General features: G+C 41.2%; 1 protein-coding gene across 11 annotated transcripts in view; it reads left to right on the top strand.

Annotated features, from left to right (window-relative positions):
- GPBP1 (GC-rich promoter binding protein 1) overlaps positions 1 to 19,917 on the top strand; it is an 89,729-nt gene that overhangs the window by 34,458 nt on the left and 35,354 nt on the right. For 10 of the 11 annotated variants that reach the window (XM_055367568.2, XM_055367562.2, XM_055367565.2 and 7 more), the window contains one exon: positions 6,182 to 6,301. The exons of the other annotated variant lie outside the window; for it this stretch is intronic. In XM_055367568.2, the coding sequence (XP_055223543.1) occupies positions 6,239 to 6,301 (63 nt within the window). In that variant the 5' untranslated portion in view covers positions 6,182 to 6,238. The remainder of the gene's footprint in view (positions 1 to 6,181; positions 6,302 to 19,917) is intronic. 11 annotated transcript variants of the gene reach the window in all.

Below are 19,917 nucleotides of genomic sequence, written 5' to 3'. Positions count from 1 at the left end.
TGTGGTCTTCCACCGGCATGCTTCCCTGGACATCCAGCTATTTGTGTGTTCTTCCGCCGATATGTCCCTCTCGATGACGTCCAGCCACTTGTGTCTCTGCCTATTAGAGTCTCTGAGGGTTTTATAGGCACACGATGGGGGTGTGACTGGCAGAGTGGTCTTGGGAAATGCATCATTTGGTCAGGAAAACAGAAATGCCTGTCCTCACCTAGATCCGTGGGCACAGAACCGGGGATGGAGCCCTAGCGAGGGACCATGCCCTTCCCTTCCCAGCGCTTGCCTGCACACTTCTGTATCAGTAGGGTCTTACTCTTTCTCAGGGGGTTGGAGCCCTAGCCAGGGACCATGCCCTTTTCTTCCCAGCACTTCCTTGCCTCCTTCCATATCAATAGGGTCTCATTTTGTTGCTCAGGCTGGAGTGCAGTGGTGTGATCTTGGCTCACTGCAACCTCCACTTCCCGGGCTCAAGCGATCCTTCCGCCTCAGTGTCCCAAGTAGCTGGGACCACAGGTACGAGCCACCATGCCTGGCTAATTTTTTTATTTTTAGTAGGGACGGGGTTCACCATGTTGCCCAAGCTGGTCCTGAGCCACTGAGCTCAAGTGATCTGCTCACCTCGTCCTCCCAAAGTGCTGGGATTATAGGCGTGAACCACTGTAGCCTGGCCGGCTGTTGGAATTTTAATAGAGATTACGTTGAATCTGTAGATCATGTTTGGGTAGTGTTGTTGTCTTAACAGTGTTGAGTTTCCCAGTCCTCAAACACAGGGATGTCTGTCTTTTGTTTTTCTTTTTTTTTTTTTGAGACAGAGTCTCACCCCGTCTTCCAGGCTGGAGTGCGATGGCGTGATCTCAGCTCACTGCAACCTCCGCCTCCTGGGTTCAAGCGATTCTCCTACCTCAGCCTTCCAAGTAGCTGGGATTACACGTGCCTGCCTCCATGCCCAGCTAATATTTTATTTTATTTTATTTAGTTTCACCATGTTGGCCAGCCTGGTCTCAAACTCTTGACCTTATGTGATCCACCTGCCTGGGCCTCCCAAAGTGCTGGGATTACAGGCTTGAGCCACTGTGCCCGGCCAGGGATGTCTTTCTGTTTAGGTCTTTTAACATTTCTTTCAACATTGTCTTAATAGTTTTTGGTGTGCAAGTCTTAACATTTTCTTGGTTATATTTATTTATTATAGGTATTTTATGCTTTTGGATTTTACTGCGAATTGAGTTGTTTTCCTAATTTCTTTTTTGGATTGTTAATAGTGTATACACAAACAGCTGTTTTTGTGTGTTGATCTTGTATCTTGGCAGCGTTCCTGAATTTAATTAGCTCTAATACATATTTTTTCTGGACTCTTTAGAATTTATATAAGATTATGTAATCTGTGAATAGGAATAATTTTACTTTTTCCTTCCCAATTTGGATGCCATTTAAAAAAATACGACACTGTCTCACTATGTTCCCGAGGCTGGAGTGTAGTACTTTTCACAGGTGCCATTATAGCACTCTACAGCCTCAAACTGTGGGGCTCTAGCACTTCTCCTGTCCCAGGCTCCCAAGTATCTGGGACTACAGGTGCTTTGCACTGTGGTGGCTCAGGATGCCTTTCATTTCTTTTCTTGCCTAGTTGCTATAGTTAGAACGTCTACACAGTGTTGAATAGAGCTTGTGAAAGCAGGGCATTCTTGTCTTGTTCCTGATCTTAAGGGGAAAGCTTTCAGTCTTTCACCATTGAGGATGATGTGCTGTGGTTTTTTTTAATAGATGCTGTTTATCAGGTTGAGCAAGTTTCCTTCTTGTTTCTAGTTTGTTGAGTATTTTTATAATTAAAGGGTGCTAGATTTTGTGAAATGCTTTTTCTGCATCAATTAAAATGATCGTTTGGTATTTTTCTTTCATGTTATTAATGTGGTGTATTATTGATTGATTTTTGTATGTTGAGTCACTCTTGCATTCCTGGGAAAATACTACTTTGTATGGTGTTTAATCCTTTTAATATGCTGCTAGATTTGGTTTACTAGTATTTCATTGAGGATTTTTACTCTGTACTTTGGTTGTAGTTAGAATTCCTTAGCTATTGGTTGATTTTGGGTGTTTTTGATGGTCTTTGTGATTTTAAAGCTTATTTTAAAGTTTTCTGAAATCATTATAAAGACAGTAAGTTTGTTATTCTGATGAAATCAATGTGAGTAAGTTTTTCTTTGAAAACGTGGCACAAATTCGGTAGGGTCAGAAATAAAACATAACAAGAAAGAGAAAAAAGTCTCATCTATTTGTGTATTTTTTGCCAAAGTGTATTCTTTTTCAGTCTGAAGAATAATCTTTTTTTAAAAATTAAAAGTCAGGCATGTGCACTTAAAGATGTACACTTAGGTTTTATTTTTTTCAGAACCAGCTTTCTCCCGGGGAAATTTTTATTCTTCATGGATGTCATGAATAAATTGTAAATTGGGTGACAGAGAAAAAAATTAGGGTTTTCATACTAGCACTGTTTGTGTATCTTAAACTCTTTATGTCCACATGGGACCTTCAGATATGACAGAATCCAGTAGATTTCTTAAAAAAAATTTTTTTTAAGCCAGTCAAATTTAGTATTGGGGGGCCAGTAGAAGATTTCTAATAAGCTGTGGAATCCTGACTCCTGAGTTGTTAATAGGACTGTTGATTTGCCTTTTTTGAGGGGGAGGGTAGTTGTCTCCTGTATGTACCTGGTTGTTGTGTATGTGTAAAGGAAATATTTAATACATAAACATTTTAGTTGGTCTATTTCTAAAGTTGTTTGTAGTTTACTAGGGCTGCCATAACCAAATACCACAGACTGGGTGGCTTAAACAACAGACATTTATTTTCTGTTTTGGAGGTTCTAAGTTCAGGGTAGAGGCATCAGCAGAGGGTTGGTTGCCTCTGAGACCTTTCTCTTTGGCTTGTAAATGACTGCCTGCTTGCTGCCTCTTCACATGGTCCTTTTATCTGTGCATGTGTCCAAATTTCTTATAAGGGCACAGTCTGATGGGAATAGAACCCACTCTAATTGCCTCATTTGCAGTTAATCACTTCTTTAAAGACCTTATCTTCAAATATTGCTACATTTGAGGTATTGGGGGCTATGACTTCAACATACAAATCTTGTTGGTGGGGGGGACACAGTTCAACCCATAACATACACAGGGAAAGGAAGAAGAGACAAAATCAGATGGCACAATGCAGTTAAGACGAGTGGTGTGGAATTTGTGAAACTTTAATTAGCCTTTATATACTTGTGTAACTGCCATAGCCGTAACAATACTGCCTTTTTTTTTTTTTTAATCTTTTTTCAGAACATGAGTTAACTTCTTTTTTTGAGATAGGATCTTTGTCACCTGGGCTGGAGTACAGTGGTGTGATCATAGCTCACTGCAGCCTCAAACTTCTGGTCTCAAGCAGTCTTCTTCCCTCAGTCTTCCTAGTAGCTGGGACTACAGGCATGGACCACCACACTCAGCTGTTTTTTAAAATTTTTTATAGAGACGGGAGTCTTACCATGTTGCCAAGGCTGGCCTCAATCTCCTGGGCTCAAGGGAGCCTCCCACTTCACCTCCCAGAGTGCTGGGATTACAGGTGTGAGCCTCCACACCAGGCCCATACTTTAAGAACTAGATTTAAATTAAAGTTAATATAAAGACATTGCAGAAATGAATAGGTGATTTTAGTCGTTTGCCTCCGGGAATTTGTTGTTGTTGTTGTTGTTGTTGTTGTTGTTGTTGTTGTTGTTGTTGGAGACGGAGTTTCCTCCTTGCACAGGCTGGAGTGCAATGGCGCGATCTCTGCTCCCTGCAACCTCCGCCTCCCGGGTTCAAGCAATTCTCCTGCCTCAGCCTCTTGAGTAGCTGGGATTACAGGCATGCACCACCACGCCCGGCTAATTTTGTATTTTTAGTAGAGACGAGGTTTCTCCTTGTTGGTCAAACTCCCAACCTCAGGTGATCTGCCCACCTTGGCCTCCCAAAGTGCTGGGATTACAGGCGTGAGCCGTCGTGCTCGGCCATTACGTAACTTTTTACCATTTTGTATGATATGCCTTTTTGAAAATTTATCAATTTTAATTTAAATTTTTTTTTTTTTTTTTTTTGAGACAGAGTCTTCCTCTGTCATCCAGGCTTGAGGGCAATGGCACGATCTCGGCTCACTGCAACCTCCACTTCGCAGGTTCAAGCGATTTTCCTGCCTCAGCCCCCTGAGAAGCTGGGATTACAGGTGCCCACCACCGTGCCCTGCTAATTTTTGTATTTTTATGGGGTTTCACCATTTTGGCCAGGCCGATCTCGAACTCCTGACCTTGTGATCCACCCACCTCAGCCTCCCAAAGTGTTGGGATTATACGTGAGCCCAGCCCATTTTTGGTTAAGTTCTCTGAAGTTTCTGGCCAGGAAGTTGTTGGAAAAGTGTGTATCACAAAGCACCGTTTAGTATTTAACTTCATGTTAAAAGATGAAAATCTTTTATAAATTTTCAGACACCTTAGTTTTCATTGTTATTCCACAAGACTTTGACATTTAATGCCAATAGAAATAAATAGGACTCTGAATACCTGAATTTTTGTGATGTGCAGTATATTTTGGTTAGACATAGTCTTAAAACCTGTGTTTTGTTTCATGAGTGTTTTATTGGAATTCCTCCTACGGTTTTCAAGTTGTATCAGAGTTTTTCTCCCTGAGCCCATATGAGCATTTAAACATTTTCACTTACATTGCCAGTTTTAACTAGTTGTATTAGTTTTTTATATCTGGTTACTCTTAACCTTTCTTTTCTTTTTTTTTTTTTTTGAGACGGAGTTTTGCTCTTGTTGCACAGGCTGGAGTGCAGTGGCTCTATTTCCGCTCACTGCAATCTCCCTCTCCCGGGTTCAAGCAATTCTCTTGCCTCAGCCTCCTGAGTAGCTGGGATTACAGGCGCACACCATCACACCTAGCTAAATTTTTTTGTATTTTTGGTAGAGACAGAGGTTCACTATGCTGGCCAGGCTGGTCTTAAACTCCTGACCTCAAGTGATCCACCTGTCTGCCTCAGCCCCCTCCCTCAAAGTGGTGGGATTATACGTGTGAGCCACCATGCCGGGACCATTCCCTGGTTTATTTTAGAACAGTCCAGATGTATCATCAATTTAGTTGTAAAGATTTGAGTATATGTCTTTTTTTTATTATTTTTTTCAGAGGGAGCCTTGCTCTGTTGCCCAGGCTGGAGTGCAGTGGCGTGATCTTGGCTTACTGCAACTTCTGTCTCCCAGGTTCGAGTGATTTTCCCGCCTCAGCCTCTCAAGTAGCTGGGATTATAGGCACCCACCACCATGCCCAGCTAATTTTTTATTTTAGTAGAGATGGGGTTTCACCATGTTGGCTAGGCTGGTCTCGAACTCCTGACTTCAGGTGATCTGCCCTCCTCGGCCTCCCAAAGTGCTGGGATGACAGGCATGAGCCACTGCGCTTGGCCTGTGTCTTCCTTCTAAAACATCATAACCACCATACCATTATCACATCTAAAGTGATTATTCCTTAGTGCCATTTAATAATATCCAGCTTATGTTCAAAGTTCTGATTGTTTCATAATTTTCTTTTTTTTTTTTAGATTGATTTGTTCACATAAAGGATTCTTAGTTCATCTGCCCATTAAAAGCCACTATTTGTCGTAGAAACCAGTTCCTTTAACCTTTAGATTATCACTTCCCCCAGATGTCCTTTAACTTGTTCTCCATCTTGAATGTCCTGCTAATTGGTAGTTAAATCAGATTTCAAATTTTATTTTAGGTGGGCACAAGACTACATCATAGATGGTACTCTGTATTTCATTTTGGGTTATATCAGGAAACATTTGATGTCTAGTTGTCTATTTGACTTTTTAATAAAAGCTATACTGAGGTATACTTTATGAAAAAACCAGTTTTAAGTTTATAATTTGAGGTTTGACAAATGTGTACAGTTGTAATAACCACCACAATCAAGATAATACTCAGTTACCCAGAAAATTCCCTCTTCTTTCTTGCAGTCATCCCCCTTCCAAGTTGATCTATTTTCTATCACTATAGTTTTGTCTTTTCTAGATTTTCATTATAAATAGAATCCTATAGTAGTAAGCAGTAAGATCATTGTAATATAAAGGCGCTAATTTTTGGCCAGGAGCTGCAGGTCTAATTCCTTCCATTTTTATGTGACAGGGACTTGCCATGAGGTGTTGAAGCCTTGTTTCACTGAGTTGGAGAGACTGGACCTAAATGGCGCAGCATGACTTTGCTCCAGCCTGGCTTAATTTCCCTACTCCACCATCATCAACAAAGGTACTCTTTCTGCATCTTTCTTTCTGTCTGCTTCTCTTGCATTCATTTTTTACACAAATGTAATTAAGTCATGGAGGAGTAATAATATCTTTGCAGAGAAGTACATTTGTGGCTGGGCGCGGTGGCTCACCCCTGTAATCTCAGCACTTTGGGAGGCTGAGGTGGGTGGATCTCCTGAGGTCAGGAGTTCAAGACCAGCCTGACCAACATGGAGAAACCCTGTCTTTACTGAAGATACAAAATTAGCCAGGCGTGGTGGTGCATGCCTGTATTCCCAGCTATTCAAGAGGCTGAGGTGGGAGAATCACTTGAATCGGGGAGGCAGAGGTTGCGGTGAGCCGAGGTCGCGCCATTGCACTCCAGCCTGGGCAACAAGAGCGAAACTGTCTCAAAACAAAACAAAAACAAAAACCCAAAACATTTATATTACCATCTAAGTTATTTAATTTGTTGGCTCTATTAAAATTTTTTTTTTGAGACAGAGCTTTGCTCTGTCGCCTAGGCTGGATTGCAGTGGCATGATCTTGGCTTATTGTAGCCTACACCTCCTGGGTTCAAGCGATTCTTCTGCCTCATCCTCCTGAGTATTTGGGATTACAGGTGTGGGTCACCATGCCTGACTAATTTTTGTATTTTTATTAATAGTAGAGGTGAGGTTTTGCCATGTTGGCTAGGCTGGTCTCTAACGCCTGACGTTAAGTGATCTGCCCGCCTCAGTCTCCCAAAGTGCTGGGATTACAGGCATGTGCCACCGTGCCCAGCCTGTTCTATTAGTTAACAAGTCAGTTTTTATTATACCATCAGTGTACACTAAGCCATTTATTTCAAAGTTGTCTTTTGTAGTAATCAGAGTTTCACAAATTTTAATTCTTACCAGTCATATACTTTGAACAGAGCATCTTACCTTTTTCTATACTATTTTTTACTCTTATATGGATTGACTTGTTAATGATATCCACCATACATGATGTACTTCAGTTTGCAGAGTGCTTTGCTGAACATTATCTAATTTGTTCATAATTCCATGAATGTGGTGATTTAGAATTATTCTTAGTTCCTGCTGTACTCATTTTAAATATTGATCTCCTTTATGAGGGAAAGTAAAATGATTGAGGTGCAGAGTAAAGGGTTTGTGCGCAGTCACTTTGGGATGAGGGTGATTTATCTGAGTTTTCTGTGTCTTTCCCCATCTTTCTGTAAAGCTGTTTGCCTCATTTGATATCAAACCCATCCGTTAGGCTCCATTAATTCCCAGCTGATTGCTCTATTGTTTTCATTAATGCCTGAAGGGCCTAAATTTGATCCATGCTCTGATCCAATTTAGTTATGGCAGGTGTAGTTTTGAGGCCCAGTCTCCTGAGGTTGGTTCTGACCCTAGTAGGGCTCTCCTTACGTATCTCTTTCTCAGGTTCATTCGGAACTAGCTAGCCTGTGATTCAGCTTATTGCTCTTCATGGAGAGGAGCTACTTAATTTCTTACTACCAGTATCTCCATTGTTTCTGAGAGGGCTGTTAGCGTTTGAATAAAGTTAGTTCCTTCGAGAGACTGCTTCTTACCCTTGGCAAAATCTTTGAGTCATTACTCCACGCGCTAGGTGGAGCAATAGCCTGAATCTTCTAAGTTTTTCCAGTGTGAAACTACTTACTGCTTATTCAGCTTACTGCTCTTCATGGAGAGGAGCCTCTTATTTTCTTACTTCCAGTATCTCCATTGTTTCTGAGAGGGCTGTTAGTGTTTGAATAAAGTTATTTCCTTTGAGAGACTGCTTCTTACCCTTGGCAAAATCATTACTCCACGTGCTAGGTGGAGCAATAGCCTGAATCTGAGTTTTTTCCAGTGTGAAACTACTGCCCTATTAGATAGCTGGAGCAAGAGCAATTAGGGCCTCAGTGTTCTTGGGCTGATGAACCTGGGGTAGAGCCTTCATTCTGTGAGTGGAGGTTGGGTGGAATAAAGGAGCTCCAGAGTTCTCGACTGTAGTTATCAGAAGTTTAACTTCTTCAGTTGGAATTGGAGAGGGTGAGAAATGTTGGCAGTCTGCCTCTCCCAGTAAGGTGTACCCCCCTTGTTTAGAAGATGAGAGAGGGGAAGAAACCTGTCTTCTTGATTACAGCTGCCCAGATTGGATGTGGGGAGGGTAGCTGGTTGTAGCTCAAGTGCTGCAGACTCTTGCAATTGAGTTTTAGTCTGAACAAGTACAACTGGGGAAAACGATTAAAAAACAAAACACCGTGGTCGGGCGTGGTGGCTCACACCTGTAATCCCAGCACTTTGGGAGGCACGGGTGGGCAGATCACTTGAGGTCAAGAATTCGAGACCAGCCTAGCTAGCATGGCCCAAACCCCGTCTCTACTAAAAATACAAAAATTAGCTAGGTGCGGTGGCATGAGAATCACTTGAACCCGGGAGGTAGAGGTTGCATGGAGCCGAGATCGTGCCACTGCAGTCCAGCCTGGGTGAAGGAGTGAGACTCTGTCTCAAAAACAAAACAAAACAAAAAACACTAAAAGTCTGAAAATTATTCTAAGGGCACATAGCAAATGAAGAAACATTTATTTAAGAAAATCTGAAAACTTCGTGTTTCTGTACTATTCTTCTGATAACCTGCTTTACTTTGTCCTTATGAACATTTTTTCAAAGCCTTTTCATATATCTGGAACGCTTTTTTTTCACATAAATAAGACTCGAATGGCTCATGACTAAAATTTCAGGAATAATGTGAATTTTGCAATATCGTTATATATTAGGACTCACTAAGGAATGTTGATTTAACTTATATAAATAAAAATAGAATAGTTTTTTACAGGTACATTTACAGACATTCAAGGAGAGTGCAAATTATTAAAATTGTCTATTTTTAAGATGTGCTAAGAATAAATTTTTGAAGCAGATGCTAGAAATGGACTTTTTTGATAGATTATATGCCACTAGTGATTTCTTTAATAGTCTGCAAAGTGGAAAATAGCGGCATATTCTGATAAAAAGTCATAATACAATTTTTTTGGTCAAGTTATTTTGTTAGGGGAGCTTTTTGATGGGCCTTCCCTCCAGCACGATCTAGTGTGTAAACATAAAACAACTACTGCCCGGGTGCGGTGGCTCATGCCTATAATCCCAGCACTTTGGGAGGCCGAGGCGGGCGGATCACCTGAGGTCAGGAGTTTGAGACCAGCCTGACCAACATGGAGAAACCCCGTCTCTACTAAAAATACAAAATTAGCCTGGTGTGGTGGCGCATACCTTAATCCCAGCTACTTGGGAGGCTGAGGCTGGAGAATTGCTTGAACCGGGAGGGTGGAGGTTGTGGTGAACTGAGATCGTGCCATTGCACTCCAGCCTGGGGAAGAAGAGTGAAATACTGTCTCAAAACAAACAAACAAAAAAAAAAACACAAAAAAACACAACTACAAGTGGTCAAAGATCTACCTGTAACTGTCTAGATATTTGCCTCTAAATAATGAGACAATGCGAATGCAAAGAGCCAGTATAATTAAGAATATAACCATTTTCAGAAAAAGCACATTGATTCTCTTGGGCCAGATGTGGTGGCTCACACCTATAATCCCAGCACTATGGCAGGCTGAGGCTGGAGAATCTCTTGAGGCCAGGAGTTTGAGAACAGCCTGGGCAACATGGTGAAACCCTGCCTCTCTACAAAAGTAAATTAAATAAATGAAAATTTTCACACAGATTAAGAGTTTATTTAAAAAATCTTTCTCATAAATACTAGTTAATTTCTTTTCACTTATGAAATTTTTTATAGTAATTTATACTTTTGGTTCAGGCAAGCTGTGTTCATTTTGATTTAAAGTAATTCCTATAGGTGTTTTGACTTTTCTAGACTATAAGACCTGTGTAAAAGAAAAAAAAAACAAAAAAAAACCCACTTTTTTTCCTCTCTACTCTCAACACAGAACACTTCTATAACCACATAATTTGGATTCTCCCCCTCAAAGCAGTTCTCCAGCAGACACTACCTGGGTATCCTATAATTCATTTCGGTTCTGACACTGTCTGCTTGGGATAGGGTCAGATCCCACAGGTTAAATGTTCAGTCCCACAAGACTGCTTTCACTTCAGATGCCAATAGCCAGTCCCAGTCACCAGTACTCCTCACTGGTTACAAACCAGGATTTCTGCAACCACCCCCATTGGGTCTGAACAATTTGTTGGGATGGCTCAAAGAATTCAGGGAAACACATTTGCTGATTTTATTATAAAGGATACAGGTGAATAGATTGGTAATGGTGAGGTATTAGGTGAGGGGAGGTGGTGGGGTGTGTGGAGCTTCCATGCCCTGTCTGGGTGTACTACCCTCCCAGCACTTTCATGTGTTCAGCAATTGGTCTATGGGTGGGGCTGAAAGTTCATACCCTCTAATCACTTGATTTTTCCTGTTACTGGCCCTGTGCTGAGACTGTTGGGGGCCCCAGTCTAAGTGACTATTAACATAAACTTGAGTAATCACAGGGACTTTGATAACTTGATTTCACCTCAAGTGATCCGCCTGCCTCTACCTCCCAGTGTGCTGGGATAACAGGCGTGAGCCACCACGCTGGACCCGGAATCAATTTTATAATTTGGAATTTTATTCTCCCATAAGGACTTACCAGGTCCTAATAAATTTTGGCCATATGTGTTGAAAAAGATACACTTAAGTTATAAAATTCTCCTATAGAATATAATTTTAGGGTTTGAAGATGGACCTTAGTGATCATCTAAACCTTATACAGATTTTGGAAGGTTAACTGAATTGTTTTCACATAGCTGATAAGTGTGAGCCTAGATTAGAATCCAGGATGCATCTGCTATTCTGTGATCTTTCCATAGGACTCATTTTGGAATTCTGTAAAATGAGTAAAAATTCATAGACTGTAAAAAAGGGATTTGAGTCCGGGTGTGGTGACTCACATCTGTAATCCCAGCACTTTAGGAGGCCAAGGCTGGTGGATCACCTGAGGTCAGGAGTTCAAGACCAGCCTGGCCAACATGGTGAAACCCCATCTCTACTAAAAATACAAAAATTAGCCGGGTGTGGTGGCACATGCCTGTGGTCCCAGCTACTCGGGAGGCTGAGGCAGGAGAATCGCTTGAACCCGGGAGGCAGAGGTTGCAGTGAGCCCAGATCCCGCCACTGAACTCCAGCCTGGGTGACAGAGGGAGACTCTGTCTCAAAAAAAACCAAAAAAAAAGCAAAAAAAAAAAAAAAAAGAAAAAGAAAAAACCACACACACAAAAAACAAATAATTAAAATTTAAAAAACAAAAGGTACTTGAAATTGTTGGGGAATGGAGACCTCTGTTGATTAAGCCACTGAAATCAATTCTTGTTATTGACTTGCCACCTTCTCATTCGTGTGTGGGTCCCTGGAATTCCCCGGAACCGAGCTGCTCGTTTGTCTTTTAAGTCAGCATTTTCCCCAGTCCTGCCTGGATGCATATGGGTTTCCTGCTTTCCTCTTTTGTCATTTTCTCTGAAATAAATGTAAGACTTCTTGTAATTTTTAAGTGATTTCATAGCTAACATGAAGCACAGTAATAAAAATTAGCATCTGGGCCGGGTGCGGTGGCTCATGCCTGTAATCCCAGCACTTTGGGAGGCCGAAGCAGGGGTATCACCTGAGGTTGGGAGTTCGAGACCAGCTGGACCAATGTGGAAAAACCCTGTCTCTACTAAAAGTACAAAATTAGCTGGGCTTGGTGGCGCGTGCCTGTAATCCTAGCTACTCGGGAAGCTGAGCAGGAGAATCGCTTGAACCCGGGAGGCAGAGGTTGTAGTGAGCTGAGATCGTGCCATTGCACTTCAGCCTGGGCAACAAGAGTGAGACCCTGTCTCAAAAAAAAAAAAAAAAAAAAAAATCTGGAAAGATACACAAAACATTAAAAAAAGCTTGTAAATACTTGTCTTCATTTAAATGTTAACTTGAAGTTAAGATTGGTAATTTAAAAAATTAAAAAAAAATAGAGACAGGGTCTCACTATCTTGCCCAGGCTGGTCTTGAACTACTGAGCTCAGGAGATGCTTCTGCCTTGGCCTCCCAAAGTGTGATTACAGACGTGAGCCATTGAGCCTGGCTGATAATTGTTAACATGCGTTGAAATTCTCAGTGCTTTTTGGACCTGACTCTTGATTAATTTGTATAGGCCCTCATAATGATGATGATTTTACTCTTAGAATTTGGAACGCCAGTTCTAAATTCTGAATTCTTCTAATTAAAAATTAGCTTTAGAAAATAGTTGACAATTTAAACTCTTTTTTTTTTTTTTGAGATGGAGTCTCGCTCTGTCGCCCAAGCTGGAATGCAGTGGTGTGATCTCTGCTCACTGTAACCTCTGCCTCCCAGGTTCAAACGATTCTCCTGCCTCAGCCTCCTGAGTAGTTGGGATTACAGGTTCCTGCTATCACACCCAGCTGATTTTTGTATTTTTAGTAGAGATGGGGTTTCATCATACTGTCCAGGCTGGTCTTGAACTCCTGACCTCAGGTGATCAACCTGACTCGGCCTCTCAAAGTGCTAGGATTACAGGCACGAGCCACTGCACCCCGCCCAATTTGAACTCTTAACTAGCAGTATTTGAGATTTGTTTCTTTGCCCAAAGTGGTTTTGACAAACACAATACTTTCTAGTGATACTTTCATTGTACCTTTTCTGTCTTATTCTTTCTCAGAATCATCATTTATGAATTCTATTTGTAATTAACCTCTTGTTTTCTGCCATAGACTTTTGTTTACCCACATCGTTTCTTTTTAATATTGTTCTGAGTAATTGGAACAGACATTAATTAGTATTGCATTCTCTACTTAAATTAAACGGCAGTATTTATTTTTTGTTTGAAAAGATGACATGAAGATTTGAATTAAGGGTAAAAATGTTTTCAGAACTGTATGGCAGTAGTTTTGAGATGTGTAGAACTTTAGCCCCATCATGTGGTAAAAATTTAAACTGCATGTGGCTGAGTATAAATCTCTTATTTAGGGCAGTGACTTTTAAACTGTTGATTGTGACCTGTAGTGAGAAGGATATTTTACAGTCTTTTCATTTTCATGTATATGTAACAAATTTTATATACCTGTGGCGCACTAATTTTTTCTTTTGTGATTTGCTGGTTTTTTTTTAAATTCCATTAAATAATGCCAATTGTGACTGATCTTATCATTTGTTAATAGGTCCTGACCAGCAGTTTGAAAGTATTACTGAAAGAATATTGAACAGATATTGAAAAATTTAGATAACTAGCAAATTCCATTTGTTATGCTAGGAAGGATGACAAAATAATCCCTGTAAACAGGATGCTGTATCTTCATAATTGTTTGATGAAAGATTTCGGGGTTGTGGTATTAAAAGGGTAGATGAATGGTATAAAATAGAAAGTTGGAGATTTTTTTTCTTTTTAAACAAAATAAAAAATGTGTTGTGGTGGAACTTTACTATGATGAATACATTTTCATATTTGTATTCAATAATCTGTAGTTTTCTCTATAGTATATAATAGTAGCATTTTTTGATTCTTTTATGGCAGTGTTAAAAAAATTAGTATTACTGTACCAAAACTTCCCTTTGACAATGTAAGCAATGTCAGCTTGCGATGAAAATGTAGGCTATTTATACTTTTAGGCTAAAAGGATCAGAGAATTCAGTCAGACTGCTAGTCGAGTTCATTGAAACTTTTAGTTTGATTTTTGCTGTTCTGAAGGTACATAGCCAGATTTCATTGAAACTTCTGTGGAGAAGGTTTACTGTGTAGATTTTTTGGTTTATTGTTTATTTAGGTATTCTGGGCTTTAGAGAAAATTTTAAATGAAACTTTTTTTTTCAATTTTAGTTTTGTTTTTTGTTTGTTTGTAGAGACAGGGTCTCACTATGTTGCCCAGGCTGGTCTTGAAATCAGTGCTGGGATTATAGGCTTGAGACACTGTACCTGGCCTTAAAACTATTTTTAAAAACAGTCCAGAAAGAAAGGCAGTGTAAGAGGGAATGGATGGAGATGGTCTCTGCCTTACTTGTTGTAATAAAACACTTATATTAAGGTAACAAAAATCTTAAGATGGTAGACACTCTTATCTCCCCCTGCCCCACCATTTACAGATGAGGGAACTCAGGTTGAGAGATTAATTTGCTGAGACATACTAGAGCTGGAATAGGAAGCCATATGTATCAGACTTTAAAATTCATCAGTTTAATAACTTTTTTTTCTTGATTATTAGGATAGTAGACTAGGTTTCAGAAGTGAAATGCTAAGTTACTTTTATGCATACACCAGAATATATTTTTATTGCAGTTTGGAGAAACAGATGAAATAACTGTTTTTTCCCTTTTTTTCAAGGATACCATCTCTAGTATCTTTCTATAGTCAGTCATAGGAAATTCATCTCTTTTTAGTGGCTGTGTAAACTTTTGTTGAGTGGATCTATGTGGATTATGTAATTAATTACCTATTAATGGACTAGACTGTAGAAATACCTGGGCATTTCTTTGATAATGGTAAGGTAAATTTCTAGCAGTAGAATTGCTGAATCAGAAGGTTTGTACATTTTGGTAGATAATGCCTAACTGCTCTCCAAAATGTTCTTATCTACTTATAATCCCATTACAGTTTTATGGGGAGGGGGGCAGGTTTTCAGTCTCGGCGACACTGGATGTTTTCATTTTTACGTTTTTGTGAAATTAGATGAAAAGATGGTATTTCGTTTTGATTTGCATCACTTAATGACGATGGAGCATATTTTTGTGTTAGAAATTTTTTCTCAGAATTGCTTATGTAGTCTATTTCTTAGTGATTTATAGCTCCTTTCATATTGGGTTATGTTTGACTATATTTTTTATTAAAATTTTTTTTCATATGGTGCCCCAGAACTGAGCAGATGCCATTTATATTGCAAATGTTTTTCTACAGCTTGTTTGATATTTTAAAAATTTCCTTAATTTTTTTTCCCTCTTAGAGACAGGGTCTCACTGTGTTACCCAGGCTGGTCTTGAACTCCTGGCCTCGGCTTCCTGAGTAGCCGGGACTACACGCGTGTGCCACCACGCCCAGCTAATTTTTGTATTTTTAGTAGAGACAGGTTTCACTGTGTTAGCCAGGATGGTCTTGATCTCCTGACCCCTTGATCCTCCTACCTCAGCCTCCCAAAGTGCTGGGATTACAAGTATGAGCCACCGTGCCCGGCCTCTATAACTATTTTCTTTATACTCTTGCCAGAAGTTTGTCAGATTAGCTGCAATTCTTGGTGCTATCAGTGGTACCTTATCATGGTTGAAACTTTTTCAAGAATACCTTGCAGGTATTCAATATAATCAATGGACATTCCATGCTCTCTACCATCCACAGACATCTGGTATTGTGAAGTAGTAGTAGAAGAGCCTCCTCAAAATTCAGCTCAAAACAAGTTAAAACTCTACCTTCCTTACCTCCTCACACCTCCGTAAGGCTGTTTGGTCAATGAATGCAGCATAACTAAAGAAATGTCTTCATAGTCACTTCTGGGTATAATTGGTATAAAAGAAATGAGAAATTGTGAGAATGTAGACATTTTAGTTATATATATTTTAAAATTATATATATAATTTTAAAAAATATATATATATTTATTTATTTTATTTTATTTTATTTTATTTTTGAGACGGAGTCTCACTTTTTCGCCCAGGCCGGAGAGCAGTGGTGCTATCTCGGTTCACTGCAAGCTCTGCCTCCTGGGTTCATGCCATTCTCCTGCCTCAGCCTCCCGAGTAGCTGGGACTACAGGGGCCCACCACCGCGCCTGGCTAATTTTTTTGTATTTTTAGTAGAGACGGGGTTTCACCATGTTAGCCAGGATGGTCTCGATCTCCTGACCTCATGATCCGCCCGCCTCGGCCTACCAAAGTGCTGGGATTACAGGCATGAGCCACCGTGCCTGGCCTTAAATTATATTTTTAATTAAAATTTTTTCTAGAGACAGGGTCTCAGACTATGGTCCAGGCTGGAGTACAGTGGCGTGATCATAGCTTGGTGCAACCTGGAACTCCTGGGCACAAGTGATCCTCTTTTTTTTTTTTTTTGAGACAAAGTTTCTCTTGTCGCCCAGGCTGGAGTGCAGTGGCACAATCTCAGCTCACTGCAGCCTTTGCCTCCCAGGTTCAAGCATTTCTCCTTTTCCATCCTTCCGAGTAGCTGGGACTACAGGCAGATGCCACCATGCCCGGCTAATTTTTGTATTTTTAGTAGAGACGGGGTTTCACCATATTGTTCAGGCTGGTCTCGAACTCCTGACCTCAGGCAGTCCACCTGCCTCAGCCTCCCAAAGTGCTGGGATTACAGATGTGAGCAACCGTGCCTGTCCTCAAATGATCCTCTGTAGTCAGCCTTCCAAGTAGCTGGGACTACAGGTGCGCACCACCATGCCCAGCTAATTTTTTTGTAGAGATGGGGTCTTGCTATGTTGCCAAGGCTGGTCTTGAACTCCTGGCCTCCCAAAGCACTGGGATTATAGGCGTGAGCCACTGTACCCAGTTTATAGTTTTAAAATTCGGGATTATGACCTGACCATCTCTGGACATGATGTTGCTTTCCCCTAAGAGTAATTAAAGTCCAGGCCATACCACAGGGTGATAGCTTGGCCAAAATGGAATCTAAATAATTCTAACTTATTAGATTCTCTTGGGTTGACATCCTAGATCATGAAGACAATGACCATTTGCTTGAGTGAACTGCTCACCTACTCTCCCCCTACAGTATCCATTGAGAACCAAGGTAGGGGACACAGTGGATCACTGCAAATTACATAAAAATGCCCCCATCTCATTCACATCTTACCCCCCAGATGAAAAGTCTAGGTTCAAGTAGGAGATTTTCTTTTTTTCTTAAGTGAAGTCTCAGCTCTTGTACTTTAAAGACTGACATATAGCCAGTGCAGTAAAATATGAGTAAGAAATACAATAGGACTAAAAAGGAAGATAGAAAACTGGTATTATTTGGCCGGGCACAGTAGCTCATGCCTGTAATCCCAGCACTTTGGGAGGCCGAGGTGGGCGGATCATGAGGTCAGGAGATCTTGACCATCCTGGCTAACATGGTGAAACCCCGTCTCTACTAAAAATACAAAATATTAGCCAGGCTTGGTGGCGGGCGCCTGTAGTCCCAGCTACTGGGGAGGCTGAGGCAGGAGAATGGCATGAACTCAGGAGGCGGAGCTTGCAGTGAGCCAAGATCGTGCCACTGCACTGCACCCTGGGAGTCAGCAAGATTCCTGCTCAAAAAAAAAAAACAAAACAAACTGGTATTATTTGTGAACAATTAACTGTCCATATTAAAAAAAACTCCGACAGATTCTACAAAGTAAGAATTAAGATTGCTAGACACAAGACTAACCAATTTCATGGCTGTGGAGGGAGAGCAGACAACTCCAACACTTGAGAAACACATTACCCCAGGAGGTGCAGAAAGGTGAACAATTAATGCCCTCTCTGTACCGTTGAACCAGCATCACTGCCTGAGTCAAACAGTAGCTGGAGGAGATGACACTGACACACTGCTAGATTTGTCACCTCTGTCCACATGCTTTGAACTTGGAAAAATTGATGTGGACATGGGCAGTCAGCTATCCTGCTACTCCTGATGCCATCAATGCAGCTCCTAAATCTGCATTTGAACACTCAGATCCATACAGCCTTGTTTCGTTATGATTAATAACAATTCATATGCTTATCCAGATACCTGAAAGTTAACGACGTGTAGCAACTGAGGCTCCAGTTACTTTGAGGCTGTTCATGTTTCTGAACTAAGCTATTAACAGTAACCCAAATCAAGTTTAACAACAGATCTTGGAGTGACCTGTGTCCCTTGGGGTGGTTGGTTTTTATGTGAGAGAATGAGATACAGGACATCTCTCTGTTGACGATGAGGGATAACTTTTGGCCCATTTGTTGCCCTTGTAATTGTTAATGAATGACAGCAACAGTCAGGTCGGTTTAAATTCCTGTTAATGAACTGTAATGGATAATCATGGCCTTAGACCATATCCTGGCAAAATTACTTATTGGTGGTCCCCAACCTCCACCAGCGTTCCTCCTTCCAGGGTTTATTCAGTTGGCTGGGTCCTGACCTCACTTGAGATGTTGATAATAGACTTAATTAAATGCTGTATAAGACCAATTAAATGAATTTTGTTCTAGTCTCTGTCAGGAAGATTAATATGAGTTACTAACAGTGGAATAATAATGGGAAAATTCAAATTCAGCCAAGAATGTATAGGGCTGATGGGTAGATCATTGAGAGAGGCAATTCATCCTGGGCTCTGAGCATTTTTGCTTTTTTTTTTTTTTTTTTTGAGGTTGAGTCTTGTTCTGTCACTCAGGCTGGAGTGCAGTGGCGCGATCTCAGCTCACTGCAGCCTCCGCCTCCTGGGTTCAGGCAGTTCTCATACTTCAAGTCACTGGGATTACAGGTGTGCGCCACCATGCCTGGCTAATTTTTGTATTCTTTTTTTTTTTTTTTGAGACAGAATTTCGCTCTGTTGCCCAGGCTAGAGTGCAGTGGTGCGATCTCTGCTCACTGCAAGCTCCGCCTCCTGAGTTCATGCCATTCTCCTGCCTCAGTCTCCCAAGTAGCTGGGGCTGCAGGTGCCCGCCACCGCGCCTGACTAATTTTTTGTATTTTTAGTAGAGACGGGGTTTCACCATGTTAGCCAGGATGATCTCGATCTCCTGACCTCGTGATCCTCCTGCCTCGGCCTCCCAAAGTGCTAGGATTACAGGCGTGAGCCACCGTGCCTGGCCTGTATTCTTTTGAAATTATTTTTTAACTTTTGGAGGTGGAGTCTCGCTCTGTTGCTCAGGCTGGAGTGCAGTGGTGCAATCTTGGCTGACCGCAACCTCCACCTCCCAGGTCCAAGCAGTTCTCCTACCTCAGCCTCCCGAATAGCTGGGATTACAGGCACCCACCACCATACCTGGCTAATTTTTGTACTTTTAGTGAATTTAGTGTATTTAGTGAGCCGTTTCACCATTTTGGCCAGGCTCATCTCAAACTCCTGACCTCAGGTGATCTGCCCACCTCACCCTCCCAGAGTACTGGGATTACAGGCATGAGCCACCACGCCTGGCCTAATTTTTGTATTTTTTGTAGAGATGGAGTTTCACTGTATTGACCAGGCTAGTCTCAAGCTCCTGACCTCAAGTGATCCACCTGCCTCAGCCTCCCAAATTGCCGGGATTATGGCCATGAGACACTGCACCCAGCCCCCTACACGTTCTTGCTTGTATGCCAAGAATGCAAAATCTTGACTACACGTTGCATGGGCCGTTTCTTGGTTGTTTGCAGTAAGCAACATTGAGGGACAAAGACCAAGCTCTTTATATATGTGGTTGATTTGCCAAACTCAGTGCAAGGGCAGCATCCACCTGGCCCCTCCTTGTCAATCCCCAAAGGTCTTAGGGGGCTGTACAGAACCAGTGCCAACATCACGCTTATGCTGCTTGCTGTACCATGAGTAATAAAGTCTTTGTCTCATGTCTTTTGCCAGCATCCATGAAACAGTATCCAGGCTAGCTTGTTAGCTTGCACAGATGGTAACATCCCAGACTCTTGAAAGACTCTGACATATAGCCAGCATAGTAAAATATGAGTAAGAAATAACA

The sequence above is a fragment of the Gorilla gorilla genome, chromosome 19 (assembly GCF_029281585.2).
Source record: "Gorilla gorilla gorilla isolate KB3781 chromosome 19, NHGRI_mGorGor1-v2.1_pri, whole genome shotgun sequence".
NCBI lineage: Eukaryota > Metazoa > Chordata > Mammalia > Primates > Hominidae > Gorilla > Gorilla gorilla.
This window is presented reverse-complemented; position numbering and strand designations above follow the sequence as displayed.